Here is a 19189-nt window from a genome sequence, read left to right as displayed (position 1 = left end):
GAAGCGGAGATACGGAGGCCCGCGTAACGAGGATAGAACCGTCAATATGCAAACGGGTGGTGATTTAGAGAGGCACGTTTGATCGCGCACCGGCAGAGAAACAATCTGAGAGCGGTGAATGGAAATCGCGGCGGGAATGCTCTGAATTTCTCGGTAAATTAACCGCCGCCTGCGAAGAGACCGTGGTCGCATGCTAAAAACTCTGTTCGAACACGAACAGGCATTGCATGGCGAGGCGCCCACGAAAACTATTCCTTAGCAAGTCGTTGCGCCGCGCACTTCTGGAGCATTTTCCCCCTTTTTTCCGTCCGTGCCGTAATTCGCGTTTGTCTCCGCTCCGCCAAGCTGACTTTTTCGAGTAAATTTGGCACAGCGGCTATACTTCGCCTAGACCGGAGAATTCGGCACCGTTACAGACCGCATAACCCACCAAGGAGTAACACAAGCTCCAAGAAGTGAGGTACAAATGCTCTGCGTTTATGACACTTTCCCGAATGCATATACGGCTCGGATAGACGGAAACTGCAGCAGGCTCGTTTAACGTTGCGAGTTCGTACCAATCTCCCTTCATCTGGGATTGATAAACGTAGCTTAGAAAGTACTGAAAAGCCTACAAAATCACCGCAATGTCTGAACAAAATACAACGCCACCAGAGGGCTTAAAATGTGCCTATTGCAACCTTTACACACACACACAACACGATGACGTCTTTATACCGCGGAATTTACCAAATCAAACCGAACTAAGCAAGGAAATTGGCACGCACACTAATCCCCAACACAATTAGATGAAAGCAAGACCCTCACAGTGGCTAGAAGTTTTCAGGAAGAAAACAAAACAAAGCAAATCTCTTCCGTTGCTGAGGCGTGCCTGTTTAATTTGGACGCCCTTTAGAGCGAAAAAAAAAAAAAAAAACGAAGGCCGTGAACGGATAATGACTGTACAGAACCCGTCGATAAATGTCCGCCCAGAGTCATACGGCCGTGATCGCTGTACGGGCGAAAACCTTATACACGCCAGCGAACGAGTTTTGCGCCGGTGACTTGGTTCTTTTCGATTATTTTTTTTTTTGTTTAAATCAAACGGGATCGATACCCATGCTGGGCGCCTCTCATTCCGCGGAGCTATTGCATTACGTGGGCAGGGCTGTCCTTTACGACGAGCTCGGTCATATTGGAAGCTGGTAGAGCCGTTTCGCGTTTCCTATATCTGCTGCGGAATGGCGCTGCGGTAGGGTTATAGACGACGACTGAGCGAGGCGCCATAATGGCAGAACTATAACTTTACAAAAAAAGAAAAAAGAAAAAAAAAACAGAACAAGCGCCACGCCACCGTTCTTTCCTAGTTTCATTTCATCCCGAGCGGGAGACTGGTAGTAAAATGCGGTATACCTTCATAGCGTAACGACTCCGATAGGAGCAGTTGGATTCAGGCGTTAGCGAGCAAAACTATAATACCATCCATTACTGGAATTCGTTCTTCCTTCAGCTCAAAAACATAAAAAAAAAAAAAACGCACGTTAGAACGTCCGCTAAGCCGGACGAGATCTCATCTCTATGCACGTATTTGCAAAGCATAAGCCCGGAATCATAACCTGCGAGGAAACGAACCACCATCGTAAGATTGCTGGTGAGTATGCTAAGCACAGAAGCCATTGGTCTATACACGCGCGTGAGCGCTTAAAAAAAAATAATAAAAAAAGCAAGTAACCAACTTTGGTCGCCTTACAAGAAGATGATACGGATACGTTGTCATATACGCCCCGTTATGGTCGCACGTGGGTAATGAACAGCACCGTAGTGAAGGGCTCCGGACTTAATTCCAGCACCAGAACTTTTTCAACGTGGCGCATCTTACTGCCTCGGTCGAAACACGGCCGCAGCAACTGATATTCGATTCATATTGGAAGGGCACAGCGCGACCCTTTCGTCCCGTGTCTTTTCGCGCTGTGCCCTTCCAATATGAATCGATACCAACTCGCCCAATTGTCTATCCTTTTTCAATGGTATTCGATGTCGCGTCCGAACTTGCTAGTCACTAACTAGCGGCGGCTACTGAGTAAATCATTCCACTGTTATAGTGACCAGAATCACGCAAGTTGACCCGCTCACTAGTCAATACCGCCCTGCCACCAACTATACCGATTAGAGGTGGGCAACCTCATGAGGTTTCAGCCTAACCTCATGAGGTTGCCCACCCAGCTTTAAACGTTGCAGCAACAGAACCACATCAGATGTTTGTCGGTCTCCTGGACAACCGTAGCATCCAATGGCGAACAAAGAAAGGATTCTCAGAGCTACATTTACAGCTACGTAGTATCAGGAACATTGACGCAACGTTGAGCAGAAGTGGGCAACCTCATGAGGTTTCAGCCAGACCTCACGATGCTGCCCACCTCTGATCCCGACCGAACAAAAGATCTTGAAAGCATTCGCTTCTATATAACCATCACCAACGACGATATGTTATAACCGGTGTTCTTCCTTCAATTTTATTTTTCCCTCCTGCGCGCCGCGTACTACCGCCTCCCGAAGCCGCCTAAGCCTGCCTCGATCGTGTTTCAGCCCAGCGAGAGCAAGAGATGCAGTGATCCTAGCACATCAAAGAAATGCGCCGCAAGGCTCCTCGATAAGTCTCGGGCACCTCTCTAAACGGCCTACGCACATTTGTGGAACGGGTAATATCCCGGACGGAGGTAAACTAATAAAAGCAAGCGCTAAACACAAATGCATTTAAGAACAAAGCGCAGGGGATAGTGAGGCCCTTTCTCTTCGACATCGCCGCTAATCCAGGACATGAGCAAAGAGACCCACTCGTTTCCAACGGCTATATAGAACCGCGCGCGCGCAAATAGCTGCGGGCTTGCTGTAAAGTGGCGCTCAATTTTACGCGCGTACAGACGCCGCGCCAAAAGAGTGCACGGAGAACGTCTTTACGTTCCTTAGCCATCTTTTTGCCACGGTGCACTCTTGGGGTTCGTCCAAACTAAATCATCGTTATTTTGCTGCGGTTTGGAGAGCAGGACGCTTTTTTTTTTTTCTTTTTTGCTCGGGTGAAACAAAACCCTTCGACGCAATTTCGATGAGCTAGCGATTTCGAGCCTAACAGCATTAGAAGCCATCCCGAGGAAAGTGAGCTAAAATGTTTTGAGCCGCGGCACAAGTGCTTCAATTTTAAGGAAAAACAGAATATATATCGCCGAAACTGCACGCGCGTTCGTCGGCGCATTTTTTTCTTCCTCCGTGAGATAATACTGCACTTATCGCTCTCTCTCTCTCTCTCTCTCTCTTTTTTTTTTTTTTTTTTGCCCTGCAACATGCGACGCATCGCTAGGCAGAGGGCAAAGTGTTAAAATGGGAATAAGTTTCAGTTCTCGGTGACCGAGCATCATGAATTCCTAACGCGGCTACAGACACGTGCCGCCCTTACCAACAGGCCTGTCAAAGCGTGGTGAAAATATGCGTAGCTGTGAGAGGTATATATACTATCGAGGAGAAAAGTCTCTGGACCGCACGTCTGGCGATTTTGGACTAGAAGCACGATGAAAACGAACTATCGCCTCATTTCTCTATCACACATGGAAGAACTGCAGTCCAACTTTCACATCGACAAGTACGGACTACAGGACGATACGAAAGTTAAGCGCTTTGGTCGCAGTTTGCCTGGTCTATAAACCGTTTTATCATGGGCGCTGCCATTTTGTGTATGTGGCGCCATTTAGCGGCCGAGTTGTGAACAACCGTCATGCTGGTATGTGGGGACCCGTCCGCGGAACAGGCGACAAGTAGCGGAAATCGGCATTTTGGAGCTTTCGCGTGCAAATTTTTGCTTTCTGAAAGTACCTAGCTGAAAGAAAAAAAAAGTTTTCAGTAGCAGCGAAGCCATTCGGTCAGAAATGACAAAACATTATGCTCCTGATCAGGTCGGCTGAAGGCTACAAGCCTGATTACAATTAGTAACTTTTATGTAGCACAGAGAGGAGGCGGCGCACCACTGGCAGTGATGGCAACTTTCGATCTACTTTTTATTCTTAAATGATTTCTAGAGACGGCTTACCGTAACAATTTGAGGAAAGAAAGAAAGCGAATGTAGCCGTTTCATGTAATGTTTAGGAGCAATGCTAATCGCTCTAGATTTGTTGGGTGAACCGATCATTCATATACTCTTTACTGCTTGAGCGGCTACTGCGGAAGTTCCCACACCTCAACTGGGGTTCTATTCTTAAGTATCCATTATCCAATTCGGATCCATTTACTCTACCCTGGCTACTTTTGTTGGGTGACAATCAGGTAGGGTGTTCAAGCGTCCACTACCAGGCAATCGGATTTCAGCATTGCCTGCATGACTCAACCACCTGTTTGCCGATATGTGCGGGGAGTGGCGATGACTTGTCAACAGCGGAAGCTGCTATCCTGCAATTTCTCTGACTGGGCGCTAGTTGTGTTTCTCTGACGTTGCCGTCATGCTGTGACATTAAAATACAAGATAAAATGGCCAAATGATACCTATGGAATAGGGATCTTAAATTATGTCCCATAATGACCTCGTCGAAAGTTGCTTTTTGTCAACAATTATATAGTCCATTTTTCGTCGCAATGTTTGCTTACTGCAAGCAATCGCTGCTATTCCTATGATCATATTCCCATTTATTATCGACAGCAAAATCTTAGGAGATGCGTGTTTTCAAAAAAAAAAAAAATATATTTTAGCGCTGTTTCACAAAATAAGTTGACAATCAATTTATTAGTATATCGTTGTCTTCAAGTGGGACAGGTTCTTTCATACTTGCATTAACCTCAGGTGACTGAATCGAAATAGTTCTTCTTTACCTGGCGGCATCTCGTAAATATTTGCCGCAAGGAATATCATCCGCTTGTTGCCCAAAGTCTGCCTTTGTTGCACGGGTATTCAGTTTTTCCGGTTCCTACTCTACAAACACAGTGTTTGGAACTCGCACGAAAGGCTGACAAAGCGAAACATTTTCGGTTGGGGCTTGAAATTCAGAAGCTGCTTGTCTTCGCCCAATTGAGTGAGTTGCAAGTGGAACAGTGCAGAGCAACGCACGCGCATACCACCGCTGTTAATCTTTTATCTTCTGTTAATTATGTCCTTTTGGTTGTTATTTTTTTTTTTTTGTTAATGCAAACAACTGAGTAAAAACAAAAACAGATTGCGTTAACCGCGGCAGCACTTAGCAGCTAAACTGCGGTCGGCGGAAATGAAACGATCAGGGAAATGAAGGAAAGAAAGGGGCGAAAGAAGAAAGAACAGGGAAAGAAAGCACATCGCTCACATCAGCTAATCTGTTGATATACTTTGCGGCTATTCAAGACACTCTGTGTGCAAAAGACTGCAACGTGTGCCCTTTCTTTGTAAAATGCCCTGCCGCCCCCGCTGCTATCCCCGCGTCCCCACATACCAGACAGGAGGAGCCGCGCAGCGCGTTCCGGTTCGAGGCTATTTTCCTCCTCGCCGCGAAAATGGTCTATACAGGCTTTTACCCACATGAAACATCAAGTTTTGAGGGATAGTCTGATGATATATATATATATATATATATATATATATATATATATATATATCAGACTAAAGATAGTCCTAATGGCGTAACAGTGTAATATATCTGCGGTCGTAATGCTGCACTGGCCGCTGATGGGGCAGCTTTGAATTTCACTCTGGATTTACGGCATGCGGTGCCTCAGTAACTGCGCACGGCGTTATCACCCTCGGACGTTAAGAAACCATCGACATGAACTGAATTCAATTATCTCTCAGTAATCACCCTCTCAGCAAATCGCCCTATTGTTGTTTGTTTAGTCTCTGCCATCGAGGCGACCGTATACGTGAAGAAATAATCGAAGCGGCCAACTTGTATTCGAAGATTTCGATGACTGCGCACATACACTGTTGAGGGCGCCCCCCTGCGTAATGTTGCCGGTTCGCGTAAGGGAGAGAAATATAGCATTTTGACGCGCGAAAGATGGACATATTCAAAAGCATCCTTAAATCATTTTTTCAACCAATTTTTATTTAGTGCAGTTTCTTCAGGGAAGAGTGCTTACCAGCCGGCGGCGACTCTCTCGGAGCAACGTGATTGGCCCATCGTGTCATTTGGCCGCCGTCAAATCTCGTTGATCGCACCAGTAGCGAAAATTCACTGCGAAACACGTATATTCCCTGCGGCGGCTCAGTGGACGTTAGCCGACAAGGGTGTCGTCTACCGTCTGGCCAGCCATCCCTCGGCGAAGCGCCTTTCAACTCCTGCCTCCACCACAGTCACGCTTCATAACAGCGTCGAGCAGTTCGTCTGAGCACCGCAGGTGGCACGGCGATAGCAATGGTAATCCTCAAATTAATCACTAATCAGAGCGTCGCCTTTTTACACGCAGGTTGTTATGAGGGGTTTCGCGGGTGTCAATCGAAGAGCTCCCGCAGACCATGAAAAGACAACGTCGTGGGACATGTTGCAGAAGGCACGAGTCTGACACCAATCGACGCGACGCGTTCACGTGAGCAGGAGTTCGGATGTAGCGCGCAAATCCACGGGCTTAACAGTCAATCTGCGCTTAGACTATTTATTTTTATTTATCACATGCTGTGGACCAAACATGATCCAAGCAGAAGACCAAGAACGTGCGTGTAATTTAGATTCCTCCACTATGGCATATATCATAGCCTGAGTCGTTTGGGACGTTAAACCCAAGTACCCTAACCTATAATACCAAATACAATTCACGATAATTAAGACCAGCAATCGGTTTAGTGCAATTATACTCGACATAAGGTATCTAACGATATATGACTTCAAGTAGCATAAAATTCAATTTTATAGTTAACTAATTATTTTCAATTATTTACGACGCATAATTCGTAAACCGCTTATTCAGTACTGTGGCCATAGCTAGGTTTAGCATGGTAAATCAGCATTTATGACATTGCTAGGCAGAATAATTCCTAGTTCGACCTTGAAGATCAAGCCGAAGGTCGTTGCCAAGGGCGGATTCGGCTTTCGACTTTTGCGTTGGATAGAGCCAAAAATCTGAAATGTCAAGTAACCTGACATTTGAAGTCCCAGCCATCATTTGATTGTTGAAGCTAAAACAGTATGACTTAGAGAATAAAATTATCTGTTCAGCTTTCGCAGGAAAACATGCCACAGTGATACATACAAACGAATATGTTGCGCCTCATTAAAAATACAATATGCAATCAAAACTTGGCGTCTATTCATTTAAGGACGAGCAGTTGTTGCAGCGAGAGCTGTCAAAAGCAGAAATTATAGATTTAGCACACCATGATCCGCGATCCGCTACCGTGATCCGCCATCGCGCGTTGCACTGCGCATGCCCAGATCACTTTGATGCCGATAGATGGCGCCACATACTGGATGTTGGCACACAGACCTGCCGCATTGGAACCAATCAGCTTGCGCGCCCCGCTCACGAGCGGTAGAGGGCCACGGTGGCGGATCGCGGATTACGGTATGCTAAATCTCTCTATATTTATGTACTCCGCACTGCCAGCCCCCCAAAAGAGAAAGAAAGCTGTGACATCATCAAGTTCAAGTATATATAATCGAAGTCAGCAAATCGCGTGTCCTCCACGAATCAATGGCAAAGGGTGTGCTCCTCTAGGAAGCCGATCAACGCACGCAGCGACTTCTGTAGAACGCTAACCGCAACAACAATGGACATCGGCACGCGCACTCACATAGCGCTCTAAGAAGCGAAGGTGACGTAACGATCTACAGTTGTCATGTATTTAGACTACCAGGCAGACAAAGTGGTCGATGCTTTTATTGTGTTACGCGGAAGATTGAGAGAAAGCCAACATTTTGGAAAACTGCATGATCTCACCCAGACAGGTTCGGCCGCGCCAACGGGAAACCGAGGAACGGAGTCACTTCGCGCCATCGGAATTTACCGGGACGGACGTAAAATAAGCGGGACGGGCTCGAGAACATTCATGAACACGCGCGCATATCCCTTCTTAGCAGTACACTCGTCATCGCGAGCAGTGGAAAGCATTGGACGCGTATCCGGTCGCGACGCCCACGACCCGTAAACTGATGTAAACACAAAAAGAGCGCAGCCAATGTCAGACAGTGAGTGTATACTTCTCTACAACAGACAGCCAAGTAAACATGTCAGGTGCGACGTGCAGATGCTCGGGAGGGGGAGAGGAAGGGCCGAAGGCAGAGGGGAACGGGGCGGGTAGAGACCGCACAGGAATCACAAGGTCTCGGGTTGGACAGCAGATGTCACACGACCGACATCTAGTATATTTACTGCTGTCCACACGTAAACAGCGCGGAGTTCCTTCCCGATGAACACCGCAGTGGGTGAAATAATGTGACGATAGTAAATGAAAGCACTCAGGTCATTAGCAGTGAAAAGTAGGATAGGATTCCTGGCCAGCTGTTGCAGTTGTATACGGTCGAAGGTAGCGAATTCAGAGTGTCTATCTAAAACAGCTAATGCGCTATTAATCTGATATTTTCTACATTTCTAGGCCAAGTATAAATTATTGTAAAAGCAAAGACCATCTCTAAACACAGAGAACGAAGATTTTATTTTTCTGAAGAAAACAGTTCTGACATTCCTTCTCCAGCGCCAAGTCGGTTGGGCGCGATAGGTCTAATGCTATGTTACCGACGTCCCTTCTAACCAGTAGAATAAATGCAAGACTTCAAAATAAATAAGCAAATAAATAAATCGAGCGCCCGAGAGGCTGTCCAGTCACGATATAACGGCTAACGGTTATCCCGCAAACCTAGCAGAAGCAAGGGGAGCCTTGCTTCTCGGGATGCTTTCGCAGAATGGGGAGAAAGGGATGGACAGGAGGAAGGAAAAGGTGATGGCGGTGAACACATAAAAAAGGAAAAAGAGTAAGTGGCCAGTAAGAAAAGCTACCATTCCCGCACTCCGATGCACTCACACACACGCACACAAACCAACAGCGCACGCAGCATGCGTTCCAAGCAGCCAACCAGAGGCCCGTGACCACCTCTCATGACGTCACCGAAGTGAGCGTGACCGGTGCACAGCAAGGCGCAGTCCCAAACTCATATCTAAGTCCCGCGCAGGCGCCGTTTGAGGGGGGGAAACAAGGCGAGGGGGTGGGGTTAAAACGAAACGCCATCCAGTGAGCAGCCGAGGCAGACAAAACTGCGTCACGAGTGACGTCATGTCGCGAGCTACGAAAATGCGTGTGTGCGGAAATGCCTCATCGCTCGCGTTCTTAGAGCATACCGCGCACGCAGCAGCAGCAGCAGGTGATTGTTCTCCCCCACGAGTGGTGTGACACACGGCAAAACTACGTCAGAGCCAGGCATGCAGAACCACGCATGCGTATGAGACATGTGGCCAGAAAGAACCAGTCGCATGGCCAATCACTAAGGGAGAGGGGATGGAAACATAAACGAGGTAGAAGCAGACGAATCGGTAAGCAGTGGTTACGAGGAGTCTTCGCTGAAAAACTGAAACAATCTGCACTACAATCGAGAAGACGATCGCTTTCGTGTTCGCAATCACCGGGTGTGCACGGCTACCGGCCGATTTTCAGTAAATTTACGGACCAAATACAACAGTTTATTTATCTATTTACATTACATAGCAACATTTTTGCGGGCCACGCTGCCGATTAAGCAAAACAACACATGTTAGCCGGAACAGTCAATCTATAACCGGCGGAAAATACTAGGCTATAACTTACGATGCGTGAACACGAAAGCGACCCTCTCTCACGCGTAGTTGACCTGTGAAAATGTACATCAGTTCCGAAAGTACTCAGGCAGCGGAGGAGTCGGCACAATTTCTCGCATCTTTAGGAGCAGGCGAGAAGGTTTTCAATGCGCAAAAGGTTTGCTATGGTGGCGAGCACACTGAATTCTGTCCCGAACTACGAATGAAGTACGGGAAATCAGTATAAATGCGTGCTAGCTATAATTATGCAAAGCATAATGCGCCCCATAAAAAGTTGTGTCTTGCAAAACAATCACAGCACGAAACAACGAGGACAAAACACACACACACACGGCAGGGCGAATACTGTCGTGTGTGTTTCTTCCTGTCCTCTTTGTTTTTCGTGCTGCGAATGGTTTACAAGACGGATCAATACTGACTAGCCCTAACATCGGTTTTAGAAAGCTACGAAACAATGAAGAAAACTGCGGCACTCCACATTTCTTCGTGTAATTATTTAACCCGCTCTTCGGGGCTCCAAACTACCCTGATAATCGGTACTGTTCATCCTTCCAGTCTTTCGTTAAGGCGTATCTGTGGAAAAAAAAAAAAAAAAAAAAGATCATGTGCACCTGAGCACCTAGTCACACTGAAGTTTGGTTCGGCGACAAAATGTCAACTTAGGCGTTGCACCTAAATTTGTCCCTTTCAGTATTTGCACACAATTTCGCCACAGAGAAGCGCCGTTCGTGTCTCGACTTCATTATTTTGAGACAAAATCACCGGCTGTTTAATGACAACCCCAGCCAACGTCATCCACTGCCTGAACACTGTCGGCCCGAGCAAGGAGCGAGCGGACAAAGAGACGCACTCTGAAGTTCTCTGCACATACTATTGCCCAGACCGCGTTAGGTTGTACGCCCGAACGTTAGCACTTCCATCTTGAAACAGATCTGGAAGCCTGAAATCGTGACCACAGCTGCTGAAACACACCGCCTCTACCAGAGTCTTAGATTGTCTTAAGGTAGACGCACGTATTGACAAAGAAGACCATAATTATAAGTTCTGTGATGCAATACTGGCGCAATAGCGGTTGAATGCCTTGAAGTGAGCCGAAACCACGCTACAGAGAACGGTTAGGCCTTGTGATTTACTGTAGCTGCGGCTCAGTGGAAATAATAATCACGCAAAAGTGGACCGCGTATAATTACACAAGGTGTGCGCGCCTACTGGCGATTGGGTAAGCTGTGCAGAGATCGACAGAGGGCGGAAAAGCGAGCATACAGAAGGGCCATTTGTTTAACCTACACCAGCTACACCAGTGTAGGAAATCTCCTATACCTATAATGGATTTTTGCTGCACTGGTGTAGCTGGTGTAGGTTAAACAAATGACCCTAGGGAAGGGAAAAAAAAAGAGGGCGTTCGTTTGCTCCTCCCGCTCACCGTCTGCTGTTCGACGCCGTTGGTGGTGACGATGGGCAGAGCGAAGGATCCGTCCTTGCCGTCAGCCCGCTCACCTCCGTTTTGTGTCACGTATTGGGGGTAACTGGACGCCATCTGCGTCTGCACCATGTGCTGCAACAGATGGAAAGAGGGAAAAGACGAGTCAACTATTGCTCACATACACACACGGTCGACGCGAAGCGGCACCGTACGACGGCGCAAAGCGGATGACAAAACTCCTGTCTAGAGGTTCAAACTATGCGAGAAGAAGTTCAATGTGGGCATTTTAAACACGCACGCACGCACGCACGCACGCACGCACACACACACACACACACACACACACACACACACACACACACACACACACACACACACACACACACACACACACACGCACACACAAAGATTACGAGGGACTTTACCGACTAAAGTAGTGAAAGGCGAAAGCCTGAGTGCCGCATTCTGCTATGCAAGTGGCTATAATTAGTAGATAATTATTTATTAATTACACAAAAAAGCAGTTAATTGCTTACTTAATTTATCAGTCAATAATTCATAATGAGCTACTTAATTAGTAATACATTAGTAATTGATTATTGATTGGCATATGGCCATATAAGGCACGCATTCGCGCATACTGTGGCGGTGCTCTGTGATTGGTCGAGACCTTTCTGACGTCATCCCGCCTCGGCCAATCAGAGCCGCCGCAAAAGCGGGACACATTTTGTCCACGACAGCATGAGTCATTGAAGGCTTTCGCCTTAAAAGAAGTGCGTAGTCATCGCTGCTTATCTCCTTCGAGCTTAATCTTAAGGTGCGCCGGTGTGTCCGCGACCACTTTCAGGTGCGGTTCGTTTGCTGAGCAGAACACTGGGACGCAAACAGGGGAGCGAGAGATGACGTAGGTGTTTTCCTCGAAATATTTCCGGACTCCTTGCCGCACAATGCACCGTCCGCTGTCAGAACATCGACGCGTCCGAACCAGCGCTTTGGATCAGCCCGCATTTAATATTGTGGAGTGATGTTCCACAGCAAAGAGCTATACGAGGCCGCGTGCGATACCGGGTTTCACAGCAGTCATGACATTGGCGAAAACTACTTTCGACACTCGTCTCGCTACGCCGTCAAACGGGGAAGTCTTCAAGCAAAACAGACACAACGGAAGAGACCGCGCCTAAAAGAGCAATGACACAAAAGTCCCAAATTCAATTTAAACGCCTTCCCGTCGTCTAAGAGTTTCAGTCCTCTTTTCCCCCTTTTCCCAAAGGCTGAATATAGTAAGGTAGCAGGGAGGAAGCCGGTTTAAAACAGAAGTCGTAAGAAGATTTCGTGTCTTGAAAACACAAAACGAAAACAAGAGACGTACGAAACAAAAGTAAAACATATACTAAACAAAGAAATTACCCACGAGCAAGTGCGAAAAACGCGGTTGGAAGAAAGAAGATGAAGAGAAGATTGCAGCAGACGAGTAAACGAGAAGCGGAAGAAGAAGTAAAGGATAGGAAGACAACAGCGGAGGGTGAAAAAAGGAAAGGAAGAAAGGTCCGAGGACGTGCGAAATAAGCCACAGCAAGAAATCGCGACGTCGGGAGCCCCCCGCCACAATTCTTGGTCTTCCTGTTTTCTCATAAGAAAGAAAGGAGCTGAGGCGGGGCGGGGCGAAATGGCACTGCCCTCGAGCGGCCGGCTGATTTTTGCTGCGTTTTGCCGTTATTTTTCATCCTCGTAGGTGTCATCTTGCTGGCTATTTCCGAAACTTAAATGGATGAACACAGCCTTTCTTTTTGTTTTGTCCCTGCTTTCGGAAGCATCCAGGCAAAGGCGCCAAATAAGTGGGGAAAAAAAAAAAGGGAAGAGTACCAAGTAGTCAAAAATAAAAAATAATAAAAATTGCCACGGAGGCTCTTCTCTATCCCGGTGTCATCTTTCGGTGCTCTGTTTTTTTTTTTTTTTCTCCCAGCATCTTCGAAGCTGTGCTTCTAATGTTACCTCGCGGAGAAGCCTACAGATTGCCTTTCCCGAGAAAAAAAGCCGCCCCTTCCTTTGGCATATACCCTGTTTTCTTCATACGCACGAGGAACAATTCCCACCTCCACATGCGGAGCTGCTTTTCATGCGGGGGGGGGGGGGGGGGGGGGGGGGGGGGGCATGCTTTGCATTCGGGTAGGGTTACGTGCATCAGAGAGGCGCAGCTAGGATCGGGTATTTTGTTTATACACAGCCGACGGATCAATTTACATTACCCGAGAAACTGATAGAAAATACCCGCTTGATTCGCGATGCCGAGAGGACAAACGAGAGAGCGAGTGAGCGAGCGACAGAGAGAGAGAGAGAGAGGGGGGGGGGGGGGGGGTAAACTTAAAAACTCACAGTAAGCAGTTCGCTGAGCTTAAAACTGAGAGGAAGGGTAGTTCAAGGAGCTTTCGTTATACTCCAGTTGGAGAAACTTAATAAAATGGTAAACAGATACACGGGGGATGCGGGCAAGTTTCAATCTCCGCCTTGACTCGCCGTCTCTGTATTTTGCGGCCTGTGTAATTTTTCTCCGTGTGCTTTTCTCTTTTATCCCTGCATTTCAAGCTTCACAAAGGTTTCCAAGAAAAAGATGCGAAGGATAAAAGAAGGAGAAAACACGAATAAAAAGGCTTCAACCATCTCAGGTTTAGATTGCGCCGGTTGTCGCTAGTATGCTGAACAGGCCTCAGCAGACTTGGCGTGTCCAGCTGTCCACTTATTTAGTAGTACTTCACCACCATCAGTCCATCGCGGCAGCGTCCCGCGGTGGAGAGGAACGGCAAAACGGACGAGACTGCTCGCATGAGAACAGAGCGCTTATTGCCCGTTTCGGCAGCGTCGTCTGCTCGGCCGAGCAGACGACGCGGCACCTCGCAACACCTGGCCAGGGGCTCCGCGCGCATGCGCTATCGTGTCTGTGTCGCCACAGCGGTCTTTAGTAGCGTCACCTTCTCGTGCAGCCTGTTTATATACGACGCCAGTTTCAACGAGACAAAAAGATGGACATGCTCTAAGCCGAAATTTCGGCGCCCGCAAGGTTGCTGTTGCCCGCACTCTGATCTGAGATCGGCCTTGATGAGGTGCAGAGCTCCACAGAGCGTTTGTCTTTCGGTCGCAAAAACAGGACACTTGCACATGAGATGTATGATTGAGTCCCCAGAGCCACATATACCACAAGCAGGGCTGTCGGCCATGCCGTCCAACGTTGTGTCTAGATTTGTGTTCTGTCTCCTTATTTTCTTTTCTCTGTCTAGTACTCCGTAAGGCATTTTCATCGCACTCGAGTCAGAAGATCGAAGCACATTTGCTACACTGAACTGCTTTTTGTTTGCTTTTTCTTACACAGACACAAGAAGCGGATTAGAAAATACTATCCGCGCTGTCGACAAGCTCGAACTAACTCATCTCCATAAAAATAGAAATTACGTCAGGTAGAGAGAGAGATAGAAAAAAAAATCTAAATATCAAAGCACGACCTCAGAGGTCAAACTCGTTATTTTCTGAAGACTGGCTGCTCACACCTAGAATGTTTAACTTTTTTCATTTCTTATGAAAGGCACTAGGCTGTCGAAGGAGCGCGCTTTCGAAGTTACATACGTCTTACATCTTATTTTATGCATAAAATGGTCGTATTTGTTTGTTGTTTTTTTAGTTAAGGCTCGCACTGGGTTACGCTGAACGCCTTCCTGTTCATGCAGGGCGGCTATCAGAGCAGACGACTAGTGTGAGTCGGCGTCGGTCGCGTAGACGAAACGACCACGAATAAAGGAGATAACCGGAAACTCGCGTGCAAGTTTCCGCGTTACAGCAACTCTCTCGTTTCTTTCAGATATCTTCGTGCCGCAACATAATTTTTTACATCCCTCACCCTCCCCCACCGTCCTTCCGGGTCGAATAAGAACAAAAAACAAACAAAAAAAAAAACGACTCCAGATTTCTACAGAGGGAAGCACCGACTTCATCATCATTCGAGTAACAGACGCAAACAAATATAAAATAAAATTAAAAAGATGCTGAAACGAGCGCGCAAGAAAGGATAAAAACAGAGGAAACGGCCGGCCCGCACTTTCACCATCGAAAACCAAAACGTCGAGGTCAGCAAGTGCTTAAGGGAAGAGAGGGAAAAAAACAATCACACAAACGCAAGCTGGGACTTTCACTCACTCTAAAACCAGATCAGTGCAGAAAGAAGGATTACAGGGCAAAGAACTTCGAGAAGTCGACGAGTGCCGGCACTGCGGGGCCCAAAAAGAACCATCGCCTCCGGCTAGAAATACAAGAGGCTGTGTAAAATCACAGGCGAGAATGAAGAGGCCGCGGGACCAAGCAGAGCGAAAAAAAAAAAAAAAAAGATAGAAAGCAGTGATGATAAACTCGGGGAAGAAACAATGATTCAGTTAAGACGGACCAATAACATTATACGCCACATTAGGTGGCGCACCTCGCGGCAAGACGCAGCGAGGCCTGATGACGCGGAACGGCGCTGGCTAATGCTCCTCGCGTAGCTCAAGAAAAAAAACTCGGCGGACTTGCTTTCGAGCAGCGCGGCTCGGGGGTGGCTGGGACGGGCGAAGGGCCCCGCTCGAGTCAGCACTCGGCCGAACTCCGAGCCGAAGAGCTTGCAAACGACCTTCCACACGAGGTGAAGGCATGCTTGTACCCAAAACGACGTGCTCTCCGAGGTTCCTTGTGGGACGACGGCTGTTCAGCCTCGTCAACATCGGGAACAAGTACAGGGACACCAGAGTTTTGCTGGATGTTCTCCCGGAAGAATAGTGCAAACACGAATTTCTACATTAAACTCGTCAACGCCAGGTGAGTAACTTTTACTCGCGGCTCAAGATCTCCAACGGCGGCTGCGATGCCGCTATAGTGGGCCCAAGACATGCAAGAAAGGCGACACAATCGCTGGATGATAGCCAGAAAAGATATTTTATCGCACTTGTTCTGTGCCTGACTTGAACTACCCGACATGTGGCATTACAGCCCCCGTACAGTAAGAATCAAAAGTTTGCGGGACGCCAGTTCATGGGAAAATTTTTATCTATTTTTTAAATCTATTTTTTCTATTAAATCTAAATTTTTAAATCTATTTTTTGTATGGTTGGGCAAATTTAATGAATGAAATGTGCTGAATCCCGAGCGAACATGCAGCCCCGTTCTGAGAGAAAAAAAAAAAGATATCAGAGGACACACTAGCAAGGCAACAAAGAAATGTTTTTCCACACGTCCGCGTTTTGTCTAAGACTTATTATTATTATTAATTGGTTCACAGGAAGGGAAAGGCGGAGTATCTGTCACACTTGCTCTGTGGACACCTGAACCGCACAGTAAGGGAAGGGAGGAAGGTGGGAGTGAAAGTGGAGAGAGAAAGGGGAACCGTAGTGGAGGGCTACGGAGTAATTTCGACCACCTGGGGATCTTTAACGTGCGCTGACATCGCACAGCACATGGACGCCACTTCGTTTCGCCTCCATCGAAACGCAGCCGCCGTGGTCGGGTTCGAACCCAACCACGGCGGCATTTACTTGCAAAAAAGTGCGGCTGGTATGCTTTCCGTTTTATGATATGAAATAACGAAACATATACGAGATTATGTAAGATATCTTAGCATGTCGTCGTACAATGTATATGCACTAAGATAAGTACACACGCCCGTCATTGTATGTGCGTGCGTTCGCCCCCCCCCCCCCTCCCTCCGCTCCCCTTTCATGTTTCGCAACAAATGACTGCGAGAAAATCCCGAAAAAGGGACGAATGAATAAACATAAAAGACCGCACTCGGTACAACAACGCACTCGATATCAATGCGGAGCCTGTTCCGTCTGCAACACCGCTCCTCTGGTTGTGTAAAACACACTCGAAAGGAAACAGAAGCAAGCCAATTGTACTCGTAGACTAGTAGACATGGGGCGCGGTAAAAAGAGGCGCGCTCAATTTTTCATGACCAGGACGACCCCGCCCCTCGCGCCCTCTCCCCCGCTCTGCAAAAGTAACGACCTACGTACACCTATAACGCCTGCTGCAAAGCAGTCACCGACGCTCTCTCGGTCGATCATCGACAAAAGAGGGCAAAGGAAGGGCAAATATTTGTCTCTGTCCGCATCAAAGGCGAACGAATATAGTCGCTCGAAACACGACAATCGAGAGTTTCGAATTTTCCGGAGAAAAAGAAGGAAAAAGAAACAAAGCAAGATGAAACCGTAACCACTTCACCCCCCCCCCCCCCCCCCCCCGAGCACGGCGGGCACGAGGGATTCGCAAATCGAAGATTTATTTGAAAGAAGTATCGCGGAACGCGGGCGGGCGGTCTATAAAGCGAGACAGAATCGAAAACTCGAGCGCGGAGGCGCAGAGCGCGCATGACAGCGGAATGGCAACACAAAAGGAAACGAGCTTCAAAGGGCAGAAGAGAAGCAGCAGCGGCAGACGACACGAAATGATTAAAAATGGATGGCCTCGTAATTAGAATGCATGGACCGCGCAAGCCTCCCTCTGCCGTCGCCACATTGCTCACGAACTCTGCTGAGCTACGGAATCAATGAAAAGCACACAGGCGCGCGCCTAACTCGACAGGACGCTTTCGACTGGCTCGGTACAACTATACGAGGCGGAGCCAAGAGCGGCCGGGGACGAGAGTGCGTGCGAAGCACCGGAACGTCGTGACACCTTGACGCAGAATAAGTGCTGAACGACGTCAGGGGCAAAGCGGATATTGGGCGTGTTGTTATTGGCCCTGGTTCTTCCGCGTTTTTATTCCCTTACTGCTCTACAGAAGGCCGGTCGTCGACTGTTTTAACGTGTCGTATCGTCTGCTGAAGCGGATGAGTGCGGAGGGCCCACGCCGCGTTCATCGGATCGATAATTGTGTCGCGAGAGCGTGGCGTGCAAAAGACGCAAAACGCTAACGACCGCGCAGTGACCGAAGTACGAAAAACGAAGCAAGGCGAAGAAGGTCAAAGTGTTAATCGATAGTTATTCCGAGTAGGCCCGGTGGCGCGCCGCTTCTACCCCCCCCCCCCCCCCCCTCGCCTCCCTTCGGTGACTCGTAACGCCGCAGACAAGAATCGTGACGGGGAGAGAAGCGCACTGCACAGCCATAACAAAAAAGGTCGTCTGCTATCGACGGCGAAGCCATCAACGCATGCTACTATACAGAGCACCCGAAAGGAAGAAAAAAAGAAAACGGATTTGCTTTGAACACACGAGTACGGACAAAGAGCGCGGCAGGAGTAAGGGCGAGGAGCGCAGTGTTTAAAGAAGCAGGTCACTGCGTGCGTAAAGGGTGCGTTGCTTTAAACGTTGAGGTATTCAGCGGCACAGGTGCGGATACAAGCAGAGGGTCATAAGAGCCCCAGGGCTATATACAGAGTGAAGTGTGAAAGCACTCCGTTACGGTGCAGGCGCGCGTGCTCTTTCCTGCTTCTTTGAATTACCAGTCAAAACACACGTTTGCACAGGAGCCCAGTGGCTTAATAACCAGCTAAAAATAATAAACTTCTACTCAAAAAACGTTTAGTGTGTGCTAAATACCTCGACTCGAACTGACAGTCTGAAGAGCTTGCACGCGAAGCAAGCTGCGATAAACGAAGCAAAATAATACGCCCACGCAGGGCTTGCTTCCTGATTTACAGAGGTAAGCATAGATGGCGCGAGGCGTAGAACGTTTTAAATTTGCGTAAAACAGCTTTGGTTTGGTTCGGTTTATAGGGTTTAACGTCCGAAAACTAAAGCTATGAGAGGCACCGTAGTGGAGGGCTCCGGAAATTTAGACCATCTCGGGCTCTTTGACGCGCACTGGCACTGCACATCACACGGACACCGTGCTTTTCGCCTGCATCGAGAAAGCGGCCGCCGTGGCCCGGATTCGATCCCGCATCCTTGAGCACAGTAGCCGAGCGCCTTAACCACTGCAATACCAAGGCGGGGGCTACTTTAAAAAACGTTTGAAAAAACGTACACATTAGCGGGCGGAATTCATTTCCATGGTAGTTCTCGTACTGTAGATATTCGTTCCTGGAGTTGCGCCATAAACTACATGTA

At 48.0% G+C, this 19189-nt stretch overlaps 1 protein-coding gene across 6 annotated transcripts in view; it reads right to left on the bottom strand.

The window, feature by feature from the left end:
• Nucleotides 1–19189, bottom strand: part of LOC146189617 (RNA binding protein fox-1 homolog 2-like) — a 384063-nt gene that overhangs the window by 83315 nt on the left and 281559 nt on the right. For all 6 annotated transcript variants that reach the window (XM_084604382.1, XM_084604383.1, XM_084604384.1 and 3 more), the window contains one exon: nt 11129–11260. In XM_084604382.1, coding sequence (XP_084460508.1) covers nt 11129–11260 — 132 coding nt within the window. The remainder of the gene's footprint in view (nt 1–11128; nt 11261–19189) is intronic.

Source organism: Amblyomma maculatum, chromosome 5, assembly GCF_055883805.1.
Source record: "Amblyomma maculatum isolate TAMU_Amacu chromosome 5, ASM5588380v1, whole genome shotgun sequence".
In the NCBI taxonomy this organism is placed as follows: domain Eukaryota; kingdom Metazoa; phylum Arthropoda; class Arachnida; order Ixodida; family Ixodidae; genus Amblyomma; species Amblyomma maculatum.
Note: the sequence above shows the minus strand (reverse complement) of the source record. Positions and strands in the feature narration are given on the sequence as shown.